Raw genomic sequence first — 12220 nt, 5'->3', positions numbered from 1 at the left:
ATTCTCTCTCCTTCCCTCCCCCTCTACTTATCTCTTAGCTTCTCTCTCCTTCCCTCCCCCTCTACTTATCTCTTAGCTTCTCTCTCCTTCCCTCCCCCTCTACTTATCTCTTAGCTTCTCTCTCCTTCCCTCCCCCTCTACTTATCTCTTAGCTTCTCTCTCCTTCCCTCCCCCTCTACTTATCTCTTAGCTTCTCTCTCCTTCCCTCCCCCTCTCTACTTATCTCTTAGCTTCTCTCTCCTTCCCTCCCCCTCTACTTATCTCTTAGCTTCTCTCTCCTTCCCTCCCCCTCTACTTATCTCTTAGCTTCTCTCTCCTTCCCTCCCCTCTACTTATCTCTTAGCTTCTCTCTCCTTCCCTCCCCCTCTACTTATCTCTTAGCTTCTCTCTCCTTCCCTCCCCCTCTACTTATCTCTTAGCTTCTCTCTCCTTCCCTCCCCCTCTACTTATCTCTTAGCTTCTCTCTCCTTCCCTCCCCCTCTACTTATCTCTTAGCTTCTCTCTCCTTCCCTCCCTCTCTCACTCCTCTCTTATGTTCTCTACACTCCTCCTCTATTAAACCATACTCTCTCCCATGTGAGTAATACAGAGGTCCAAGTGGAGGTTCTGGTGATTTTCAGGGTCAAATGCAGTGAATGACCACAAGGAAAAGCATGCATGCATCCAACAGCAACCCAGCTCCAAATCTGCAATCTTGCCTACATTATAAAACAAGTGCATGTTGACTACACAGTTTTGCAAGCTATGTGGTATAATATAGAATGATGTGTGCACTTAATACAAAAAGTTTGAAAACATGCCATGTATAACCAGTTTAAAAGGTTCATAATTACTCAGAACCATTTCCAATTTCACTTTTTCTCCCAAAGTAAGGAGACGAAAGTCAACTGAAAGTCGAGGGAGCGCACACACGCAAATGCTTTCCAGCAGCGATGAGCGAGCCCAAGCTCGAGCTCCGCTATACAACAACAGCTTGGGAGGAAACATCACGTGGTGACACATCTCCGGGACTGACGTCATCGTCCCCATCTCCAAGCAACCTCTCCATCAGCACTCGCGTCACCGCGCGCCGAGCCGCACGGTTGCCTGGCAACCTCTGCCTTGCGCTTGCGCCCAGGCTTGTGCTTTGCTCGAAGTTCTGACGCGAGTGTGACGTTAATGAGGTGGGTATCAATTTGTTAGCCTATAGCAGCGAGAGAGGAGGAGTTTCCCATGAACACTGTGGCTGTCTGCATTCCACAGGAGCGCACAGGCAGACCGAACAGTGCGGTAGCCGGGGTTGTGACCGGCCAAATCAACCTGTAAATAGTTCTAACTGATACGGCTGGCACACTTTAGTTTACACTTCAGTGTACATTTATGTAGATATTTCTTTAAAAGAAGGAAAATAAAAAAGTGAAATGCTGTTTTTCATTATACTTTTCTCATATTTACTGCAACTATTATCCTTATAGAATGACTTGTATAGCTGTCTGTAACAACCGATTAAACTGTGAGAGGAGCTGGTGCACCTACATCCAATAAGGTAAGACACGGCAATGCTCTTATGATTCTTTGTAAAATCTGGTTTGATTTTCAAAGTGGATCTATAATGGACATATATAATAATGTTTTATTTATTTATTGAGACCGTTTTTATTTGTTTTACTCGGGCAGCCTGTGTGCGCCGAGCTGCCATTGCCATTTTCTTAACACTTAACAATTCTGTATTGTGTGTTATGTTATAAATGTCTACATGTCTATTAAGCATAGACTTTTCATATTTGGGCATGTTTAGTATGACGCCAGCGCTTCAAAAGCCGTATTTAATAGAATTAATATATGGTTAGAGCAGTAATTCAATTTAGTGCAAACTTGAAGATTTGACAGACATGAAATGATGTGCTCTATCTTGAATTATTTTGTGCATGATGATGCAATGGCAACGTTAATTCAGAATCTTTGCGTTTTTTAATATTAATTGTGGAAGAACTACGCCTAGTTAAATGTGTAGCCTAATGATTATAATTATAACGTTATCATCAATAATGATAATAATACATTGATAATGTAATACATTAGACCTAACAAATGATAACACACTAATAATAGGCCTACAATAAAATATAAAACAATGCCATTAATCATAGGCGAATGCGCATTTCGATATTTCAAATTTGTACTTTTGTAACGCAGGTACTACACACAATTTGTATCCTATCCTTTGGAATATAATAATCATCATGGTGATCATGACGGAGAGCAGCCAGGGGGCCCAGCCCAACCATACCCAGGGAAGGCCTCTCCAAGTCGGCTTCTATGAGATCATCAGCACGCTCGGGAAAGGAAACTTTGCCGTGGTCAAACTGGCAAGGCACAAAGTCACCAAAACACAGGTCAGCATCCCAAATCTTTCCTTACCAATGGTTCCATGTCATATTTTATTCATTTCTAAATCACACGGACACATCTGAAAAGAACAAAAACATTTGGTAGAATCATATCAGCCTCTCACAGTGCATTTGTCCTGGATATAGTAGACCTTATCGTGTGTTTACAGTTTGCTGTGTTGGTTGGTTGTCCACTGCCAGGTGGCCATAAAGATCATTGACAAGACAAGACTAAACCCATCCAACCTAGAGAAGATCTACAGGGAGGTCCAGATAATGAAGCTGCTTAACCACCCCCATATCATCAAACTCTACCAGGTGTGTGTTGTCTCTATGATGATCCACTCTTCCACTGTGGGGGGGTCTGTTATTTTAGGTGTGTTGACTGACACACTATCCATCATGGATATTGCTGAGTGACTGGGCTGTGTGTTTGGATATGTGTCCACAGAGAGACACAAGAGCTGAGTGGGTGCCGGGGACGAATAACACATGCACAGTAAACAGGAGAGGTAGAGGGCCTATTATTTGTAAATGTTTTTTATTTGACCTTTATTTAACTTAAAGGATAAGGAGTAGGGATGGACGTGTGGTGGCTTGGAAGAGATGAAATGTATGGCTGAAATGGAAAGGAACGTTTCACTGTTTGTGTTATGGTACATCTGGGTGTATACACACACACATCTTTTTTCAATCAGCAGTTTTCTGACCTTTGTTCAGTTCTGTGCTGACTTGCTGGTTTTGAGGATTACTGGATGTCCGGATTTAAGAGGGTGACTGCTGAGGGATTTAAGAGGGTGACTGCTGAGGGATTTAAGAGGGTGACTGCTGAGGGATTTAAGAGGGTGACTGCTGAGGGATTTAAGAGGGTGACTGCTGAGGGATTTAAGAGGGTGACTGCTGAGGGATTTAAGAGGGTGACTGCAGAGGGATTTAAGAGGGTGACTGCTGAGGGATTTGAGAGGGTGACTGCTGAGGTTGCGAAATTGTGTTCCCTTCCACACCCGAAATCCTGGGGAAAGATCTTATTAGAAGGCCCCTCCCACACACACACACACACACACACACACACACACACACACGCACACACACACACACACACACTTTGAGTTGGACAGGAAAGCCTGATGTGTCATATGTCTTCCAGAGGACGAGCCACCACTGTGAGCAAATTAGTACTGAGGGATAGTCCTCCTAAAGCTAATCAGCATTTCCAATCAGGGCTCACAGTAATGGTCAGATCTGACAGTGCTGCTGTGCTCTCGACAGCCAGGGAAACTTCTCACTTAAGAGGAGTCACTGGATGACTAATGGCTCTGAGCTGGGTTACCCCCCTCATCTGCCCACTGCCCACTGAGGGGAGGTGTAAGTGCAGTAAAGGCAACCTTGTGATCCGGAGGTCACATCCTCTCCCTCTTATCCTTCTGTTACACTAACAAACAGTGGGGGATTGGAAATGAGGCCGACAATTACATTGAAAAAAGCCACAATCTATTTGCAATATTAAAGCTGATCCACCACCACCAAAAAAAAAACCTCCAAAATAACACTAAAGTGTTGAACCTCGACCTTTAGATATGCTGACCTTTAGATACTGAATGCTCTTTTGTGAACAAAATGACACTTTTTTCCCCTGTACTTCTGGAGATGACCACAGCCTGTTGTCTATTTCTCTTTCTTTCTTTCTTTCTTTCTTTCTTTCTTTCTTTCTTTCTTTCTTTCTTTCTTTCTTTCTTTCTCTTTCTTTTTCTTTCTTTCTTTTTCTCTCTCATTCACACACTCCCCCACACACCACTCTTCAAGGGGCCAGTATGAGGGGCCCTTAACGTGCCAGACCACTTCCCTGGAAGCCTGTATGACATCAGCAGCACCTCTAGGGTGAGAGGGACAAAGAGTGGTGCTCATCTCTCTCAGACGAAGACTAGAGACTATGTGGAGCGTCTGTGTATCCCTAACCATTACGGCTGCCCAGGACCTCTCTGTCTCTCACGCAGTTCGAAAAATGAAAGAGAAACTGGTTTGGAAATTAAACGAGGTTATGAAATGACTGCCATTGTTGTTGATTCGTGACTTAGCTAGCGTTAGGTTTTGGTTTATTGAGTCCTGGCAGTGATGTTAATCAGGCTTTCATTCCTAAGAAGTGGTAGTGACACAACATTCCCAACAACAACAACTGTTGACAGACAACACAGTTTAGTGGGAACACGGGTTTGAACTGTTGTGTGTGTATTTGCCTGTGTGGACTCATGTTCGTATCGTGTTCGTGTCCTATAAATAAAGAGCATACAGGAAGTGCCTGTCATCTCTGTTATGCAACAGTTCATATCATGGAAAGTCAGCATGCCCAGTGTGTGTGTGTGACAGGAGTTATGGAACAGGAAGGGGGTAGTGTGGTCAGAGGAAAATGAAGGTTGCCAGAAAATGTCCCCAGTGCTCAGTCCTGGCTCTGCTAAAACACTCACAGAGTGAAAAGTTCTCTCTCCTCACGCCATCACAGTATGTTTGTGTGTGTATACTTTTAGCTAACTTCTCCTCTATGTCTCTCTTTGTGTTTCTCTTAGGTAATGGAGACTAAAGATATGCTGTACATTGTGACAGAATACGCCAAAAATGGAGAGATGTTCGGTGAGGATCAAATAAAATATCCCTTTGTTGTAACCTGTGTTGGGCACAGTGGAGGCTGCTGAGGGGAGGACGGCTCATAATAATGGCTGGACTAGAGTCAATGGAATGGTATCAAACACATCGAAGACGTGGTTTCCATACGTTTGATACCAGTCCATTGACTCCATTCCAGATGTTATTATGAGCCGTCCTCCCCTCAGCAGCCTCCACTGGTTGTGCAGTACCTTTTTAGGTAATAAAAGGGGTAAAATAGATATGAAGTTCCTCCCTCACCCAGGATGTATAAATGGTTTAGGCATCTGAGTCTAAAACGCCCCCCCTCTCTCTCTTTCTCTCTCTCTTTCTCTCTCTCTCTCTCTATCTCTCTCTCTTGTCCTCCAGACTACTTGACCTCAAACGGGCGCATGAGCGAGGATGAGGCACAGAAGAAGTTCGGGCAGATTCTGACGGCAGTGGATTACTGCCATAGACACCACATCGTTCACAGAGACCTCAAAACTGAGAATCTACTGCTGGATGCCAACATGAACATCAAACTGGCTGGTGAGTCTGTCTGGGAGATAACACGAACATCAAACTGGCCGTGAGTCTGTCTGAGAGATAACATGAACATCAAACTGGCCGTGAGTCTGTCTGAGAGATAACATGAACATCAAACTGGCCGTGAGTCTGTCTGGGAGATAACACGAACATCAAACTGGCCGTGAGTCTGTCTGAGAGATAACATGAACATCAAACTGGCCGTGAGTCTGTCTGGGAGATAACATGAACATCAAACTGGCTGTGAGTCTGTCTGGGAGATAATAAATAGCAGACTCCCCTCTATCCTTTATGGTTCTCTACATGATTCCCAGACTTCTTAATCTCTCTACTGAAGAGAAGACCTGCATCACTGTAATTAAAAGATTGTTACTGGGTCTGAGTGCTAATGAATTGCCAACTGCCAAGAACTAGAAGGTTCTTTAGGGTGAAATAGCATGGTCATAGCAGGCCTGATCTGATGCCACAGAGAGCCAGGGTGACAATCTGTATTCAGTAAACACACACAAACAAACACACACACACTGCCAGAAAGCAAGACAGTGCCCAGCGGGTCAACCTCAGTGCCTCATTGTGGCAGGACAATCAGAGCTCTGTGTCAGAGCCCAGGGTGATATTAGCTCAGATGCTATCTGGCCTTTCATCTGTCATTATGTGATTAACATTACGCAATATCAACAAGAAAAAAACTCTGTAGCCAGCAGGGAATACAGGACTCAAACAACCACGAGTTTCACAAACTAACCAATCTCTTTCTCCTTCCCGTTCAGACTTTGGATTCGGTAACTTCTACAACGCAGGCGAGCCCCTGTCTACGTGGTGTGGCAGCCCCCCTTACGCAGCACCCGAGGTGTTCGAGGGGAAGGAGTACGAAGGGCCACAGTTGGATATCTGGGTAAGGGCTGACAGGGAAACTGTACACAATGTGTTTTGAACCGTAGTTCTACCATCTTCATGTCAAACCAATGAATAGTGAAGTAAAGGGAGAGGCCATTTGTTGACGTTCTCCTCCTGGTGTCTCTCCTCTAAAGAGTCTGGGTGTGGTTCTGTACGTTCTCGTGTGCGGTTCCCTTCCGTTCGACGGGCCCAGCCTCCCTGCCCTCAGACAGAGAGTCACAGAGGGGCGCTTCAGAATCCCCTTCTTCATGTCTCAAGGTACCCATCACACCATGGCAACCACACAGTGACACATTTCATAGTGTGATTGGACTGATACATTGATTGATAAAATGACTGGTTTATATTATATAAAAGCATATGCTGTAGCATCAGACTGACCTTGCTTTCCCTTCTATCGCCCTCCCTTCTCCCTCCCTATCTCTTCCGCCCTCCCTACCTCCCTTCTCCCTCCCTATCTCTTCTGCCCTCCCTACCTCCCTTCTCCCTCCCTATCTCTTCCGCCCTCCCTACCTCCCTTCTCCCTCCCTATCTCTTCTGCCCTCCCTACCTCCCTTCCGCCCTCCCTACCTCCCTTCTCCCTCCCTATCTCTTCCGCCCTCCCTACCTCCCTTCTCCCTCCCTATCTCTTCCGCCCTCCCTACCTCCCTTCTCCCTCCCTACCTCCCTTCTCCCTCCCTATCTCTTCCGCCCTCCCTATCTCTCCCTCCCTTCTCCCTCCCTATCTCTTCCGCCCTCCCTATCTCTCCCTCCCTTCTCCCTCCATTCTCCCTCCCTCCTTTCTCCCTCTTCCTCCCTCTTTATTCCCCGCAGACTGTGAGAACCTGATCCGTAGGATGCTGGTGGTAGACCCAGCTAAGAGGATCAGTGTGGCCCAGATCAAGCAGCACCGCTGGATGCTGGCTGACCCCACAGCTCTTCACCAGACCCTCAGCATGACCCTTCCCCTCACAGACTACAACTCTAACCTGGGGGACTACAGCGAGCCTGTCCTGGGCATCATGCAAACCCTGGGCATTGACCGCCAGAGGACCATTGAGGTGAGTGGCTCATTGGTTGATGTGTTAATTGGTTGATTGGTTAATTGGTTTATTGGTGTTATTGTCCTAGAAGGAGGATTAGAGGAGGGTAGGAGTGAGTGGAGCTGGGCCGTTATATAGGTTATAGGTTATGTGTTATAGGTTATGGGTTGTAGGTTACAGGTTATAGGTTATGTGTTATAGGTTATGGGTTATAGTTTACAGGTTATAGGTTATGTGTTATAGGTTATAGGTTACAGGTTATAGGTTATGTGTAACAGGTTATAGGTTATAGGTTATGTGTTGTAGGTTATGTGTTATAGGTTATGGGTTATAGTTTACAGGTTATAGGTTATGTGTTATAGGTTATAGGTTACAGGTTATAGGTTATGTGTTGTAGGTTATGTGTTATAGGTTATGGGTTATAGGTTACAGGTTATAGGTTATGTGTTATAGGTTATGTGTTATAGGTTATGTGTTATAGGTTACAGGTTATAGGTTATGTGTTATAGGTTATGTGTTATAGGTTACAGGTTATAGGTTATGTGTTATGGGTTATGGGTTATAGGTTATAGGTTACAGGTTATAGGTTATGGGTTATAGGTTATGTGTTATGGGTTATAGGTTATAGGTTATGTGTTATGGGTTATAGGTTATAGGTTACAGGTTATAGGTTATAGGTTATGTGTTATGGGTTATGGGTTATAGGTTATAGGTTACAGGTTATAGGTTATAGGTTATAGGTTATGTGTTATGGGTTATAGGTTATAGGTTATAGGTTACAGGTTATAGGTTATGTGTTATAGGTTATGTGTTATAGGTTATGTGTTATAGGTTACAGGTTATAGGTTACAGGTTATAGGTTACAGGTTATAGGTTATGTGTTATGGGTTATGGGTTATAGGTTATAGGTTACAGGTTATAGGTTATGGGTTATAGGTTATGTGTTATGGGTTATAGGTTATAGGTTATGTGTTATGGGTTATAGGTTATAGGTTACAGGTTATAGGTTATAGGTTATGTGTTATGGGTTATGGGTTATAGGTTATAGGTTGTAGGTTACAGGCTATAGGTTATGGGTTATAGGTTATAGGTTACAGGTTATAGGTTATGGGTTATGGGTTATGGGTTATAGGTTATAGGTTACGGGTTATGGTTATGGGTTATAGGTTATAGGTTATGGGTTATGGTTATGGGTTATATGTTACAGGTTATGGTTATGGGTTATAGGTGATAGGTTATGGGTTACAAGTTACAGGTTATAGGTTATGGGTTGTACAGATCACATAGTACCACAGGAATACAGTATTTGGAGTACACTGTAAAGACTGATGTAGTGGGGTCGGGTACTGGGTTGAAAGTGGTGGGGCTTTGAGACAGTTAGTCATGTCTGGCAGTAGAGCAGGGTATGTTATGCTGCCTCCCAGGCAGGCACCACAGTCAAACACACCCTGGATCCCTGTACACCTGGGGGACTTAATACTCATTTTGTAGGGAGAATTAGGGGGATAACTGGCATCTGCTTTTAAAGCCTGACACAGTTAGCGGTGAGTAGATGAGCTCCAACAGCAGTCTCTCATGAGATCAGTCTGGGTGAACGCAGTCTGACGGGGTACAGACCTATCTGAGAGAGAAATATATGTAGAGAGAGTGAGAGAGACAAACAGGGGGAGGAACAGTGAAAAGCTGGCTAATACAGCCCCTTATATTATGACACCCTTTGGACCAAAATGGCTGACTAACATGTCCTTCTGTTCTGCCCCAGTCTCTGCAGAGCAGCAGCTACAACCACTTCTCAGCCATCTACTACTTACTGTTGGAGAGGATCAGGGAGCACCGAGCCCAACAGCTCAGCCGTCAGTGTGGGCCCTGGAACCAGAGACCCAGGAGCACCTCTGACTCCGGTACCCCAGAGGTCATCATGGAGGACAGCTTCAGACCTTCAGCCTACCCCATTCAATGCAAGAGCACCCCTCCCATGCACGCGGAGATGGAATATGACCAAGGTGCATTGTTCCAACGTGTGGTGTTTCCGGTGGAAGCCAGTCTGAACCGACTGCTGTGTAACCGCTCCATCTCCCCCAACAGCCTGGTGGAGACCAGCATCAGTGAGGAGGTGCGGCCCCGCGACCTGGAGGAGGAGGTCACACACACCTGCTCGGCCCTCGTCCTGCCCACCACCACCTCCCGGCGACACACCCTGGCCGAGGTCTCTGCTCGCTTCCACCAGTGCAACCCCCCCTGCATCATTGTCAGCCCCTCCGATGGTGCGTCGTCTGACAGCTGTCTGAGGTCCTCGTCCACCCCCAACCCCGCTCTGCACCCCGCTGTAGGTGGCCTGTCAGCCGTGCTGGCCATTGGGACTGACCCTGGGGCACTGGTCCCCGCCGATAGCCCACCGGCCCTCTCCTGTCACCTCCTCCCCCAGGCTCAGGCTGCCAGCTTCCAAGAGGGCCGCAGAGCCTCCGACACCTCCCTCACACAAGGTATGGGTGATGACAGTTTATAGCTATTAGGTATGCATCAGTCCCATCATCCTCATCATCATCATTACTACAGAGAAATGTATCAGTCACATCATCATCTAACCAATCGTCTGCCTGTCTCTCTCTCTGTGCACCTCCCCAGGTCTGAAAGCCTTCCGCCAACAGCTGAGAAAGAACACGCGCACTAAAGGCCTTCTGGGTCTGAATAAGATCAAAGGTCTGGCGAGGCAGGTCTGCCCTCCGACCTCCGACCGCAGTAGCCGTGGCACCTGGGGATCAATAGGCCCCACCATCAGTGAACACCGCAGCATGCTGGAGGAAGTTCTGCACCAGCAAAGGTAAGAGGGAGACACACACACAACCTTACACACGCACCTGCACATAAATACAATCACAGACACGTAGTCACCGTAAGTGTCATTCTAACCCCACCTCTCTGTCTCTGTTTACAGGATGCTCCAGATTCAGCACAAGCCCCAACCTCAGCCTCCTTGGCCAGCACCTACCCAGAATCCCCCGTTCTTCCTGTCCCAGCAGCAGCCCCCTCCCCCACCTCAGTCTTCGCCGCCCCCTCCACCCTGTTCGACACCCCCGCCCCTCCCTCCTCCAGGGGGAACCCCAACACCCCCTGCCCTCCCACCAGAGCCCCCTGGCTCTCCAGCATGCCTTCTGGCAGCAACCTCTGGAGATATCTTCACCCTCCTATGGCTCCTCTTCCTCCTGCTCCTCTTCCTCCTCCTGCTCCTCCTCTTCCTCTCTCTCCCCCGTGGGTACTGCTGCTTACCTCCTCGAGGCTCGACTGCACATAAGCCAGCAGCCCAGCCTCTACCTCGAGACCAACGTCCACCCCCAGACCAACCCCCAGGACCAAGCCCAGGACCAGACCCAGGCTTTCACCAAGGGCCCCTTCCCCCTCATGCCTATGCAGGGGATGTGGAGTCTGGATTCAGCCTCCGGGAGAGAGTCTGAGATGCAGGAGCTGGGCTGCGGTGGACAGCAGCAGCTGAGAAGCTGTGTGATGGTGAAGTAATGGAGGGAAAGAAAGGATAAGCAGAAAACAACAACTTCTTATTGGAACAGAGTGATTGTTCTGCATGACAACCAGAGGACAAAATGTCCTGGTGATGTCATCACTGATGGACAGGAAGGGTAAGCGCTTTTTGACAGTGGGAACAGAACTTTGAGACGTGGAGTTTCTCATAGACCATCAGATGATGAGCAGATGACAACAGATCAGATCCTCTAAAAGTGTGAAAAAAGAACAATTGGGTAGAAAAACTGAGCAAAGAGGAGATAGATTTTTTTAACTGATGCAAGTCACAAATCTACACTCTTGAACAACATGCAAACACACATCTAGTTGTGTGTGTCTGTGTGTGATCACATAAGCTGAGAATTAAGCAATAACCAAACTCTGGAGTGACGGCTCTGAGGTCTCATCCGAACCCCCAGAGAAGCAATAAAGGTCTGGGACCCCCTCAACACAACAGGGGACCTCCGTTCCTCTCCTTTGTCCCTGATGGGGACCCCAACTCACCCCTGTCCCGCTGTGGAGGGGTGAGTGAAGGACTAGTCTTGAAACCCCAACGAGGACTGGTATCAATATACCATACTAGATCATTTAAGACCTATTTCAACAATTTCAATTGTATTTTTTTCATCAAGTTTGAAAACAGGAGGATCCAGTCTTCCTGATTTTGTTTTGTGTTACTTTTCAAGTTTGGCTCACTGTATATAGACCTTAATTACTTATTACTTATTGTTTTCACTTAATTAGAAAAGACCAAAGTTAATTCTTTATTTTTACTTTGTTTGTCTTTTGGAGAAGATATTACTTATTGGTCACATACACATGTTTAGCAGGTGTTATTGTGGGTGTAGCGAAATGCTTGTGTTCCTAGCTCCAACAGTGCAGTAATATCTAACCATACACAACAATACACACAAATCTAAAAGTAAAAGAATGGAATTTAGAAATATAGTAATATTTAGACGAACAATGTCGGAGTCAGGAGTATAAATAATTATATATATATATATATATATACACACATATATATATATACATATATATATATACATATAGTACCAGTCAAAAGTTTGGACACACCTACTCATTCCAAGGTTTTTCATTCTTTGTACTATTTTCTACATTGTAGAATAATAGTGAAGACATCAAAACTATGAAATAACACATATGGAATCATGTAGTAACCAAAAAAGTGTTAAACAAATCAAAATATATTTTATAATTGAGATTCTTCAACGTAGTCCCCCTTTACCT

At 45.8% G+C, this 12220-nt stretch overlaps 1 protein-coding gene across 3 annotated transcripts; it reads left to right on the top strand.

The window, feature by feature from the left end:
• Positions 1 to 1232: 1232 nt before the first annotated feature.
• On the top strand, positions 1233 to 11995 carry sik1 (salt-inducible kinase 1). Of its 3 annotated transcripts, none has more exons than XM_042319836.1 (11): positions 1233 to 1525; positions 2176 to 2375; positions 2571 to 2687; positions 4931 to 4994; positions 5376 to 5537; positions 6305 to 6429; positions 6566 to 6689; positions 7245 to 7471; positions 9216 to 9936; positions 10079 to 10274; positions 10389 to 11995. In XM_042319836.1, the coding sequence occupies exons 2-11, from the start codon at positions 2223 to 2225 to the stop codon at positions 10903 to 10905; spliced, it is 2406 nt and encodes an 801-aa protein (XP_042175770.1). In that variant the 5' UTR covers positions 1233 to 1525; positions 2176 to 2222; the 3' UTR covers positions 10906 to 11995. The 3 variants fall into 3 exon arrangements, with proteins under 3 accessions (XP_042175770.1, XP_042175771.1, XP_042175772.1); XM_042319837.1 differs by having other exon boundaries at positions 2540 to 2687; XM_042319838.1 differs by lacking the exon at positions 2571 to 2687.
• Positions 11996 to 12220: the final 225 nt, after the last annotated feature.

This window comes from Oncorhynchus tshawytscha, linkage group LG03, assembly GCF_018296145.1.
Source record: "Oncorhynchus tshawytscha isolate Ot180627B linkage group LG03, Otsh_v2.0, whole genome shotgun sequence".
NCBI lineage: Eukaryota > Metazoa > Chordata > Actinopteri > Salmoniformes > Salmonidae > Oncorhynchus > Oncorhynchus tshawytscha.
The sequence above is the reverse complement of the archived record's forward strand: the minus strand, read 5'-3'. Positions and strand labels throughout refer to the sequence as shown.

Coding starts and splice junctions, on each gene's coding strand:
- sik1 (XM_042319836.1), top strand. CDS start 2,223: ATGGTGATCATGACGGAGAGCAGCCAGGGGGCCCAGCCCAACCATACC. Junction 7,472..9,215: donor ACCGCCAGAGGACCATTGAG/GTGAGTGGCTCA, acceptor GTTCTGCCCCAG/TCTCTGCAGAGCAGCAGCTA. Junction 10,275..10,388: donor GAAGTTCTGCACCAGCAAAG/GTAAGAGGGAGA, acceptor CTCTGTTTACAG/GATGCTCCAGATTCAGCACA.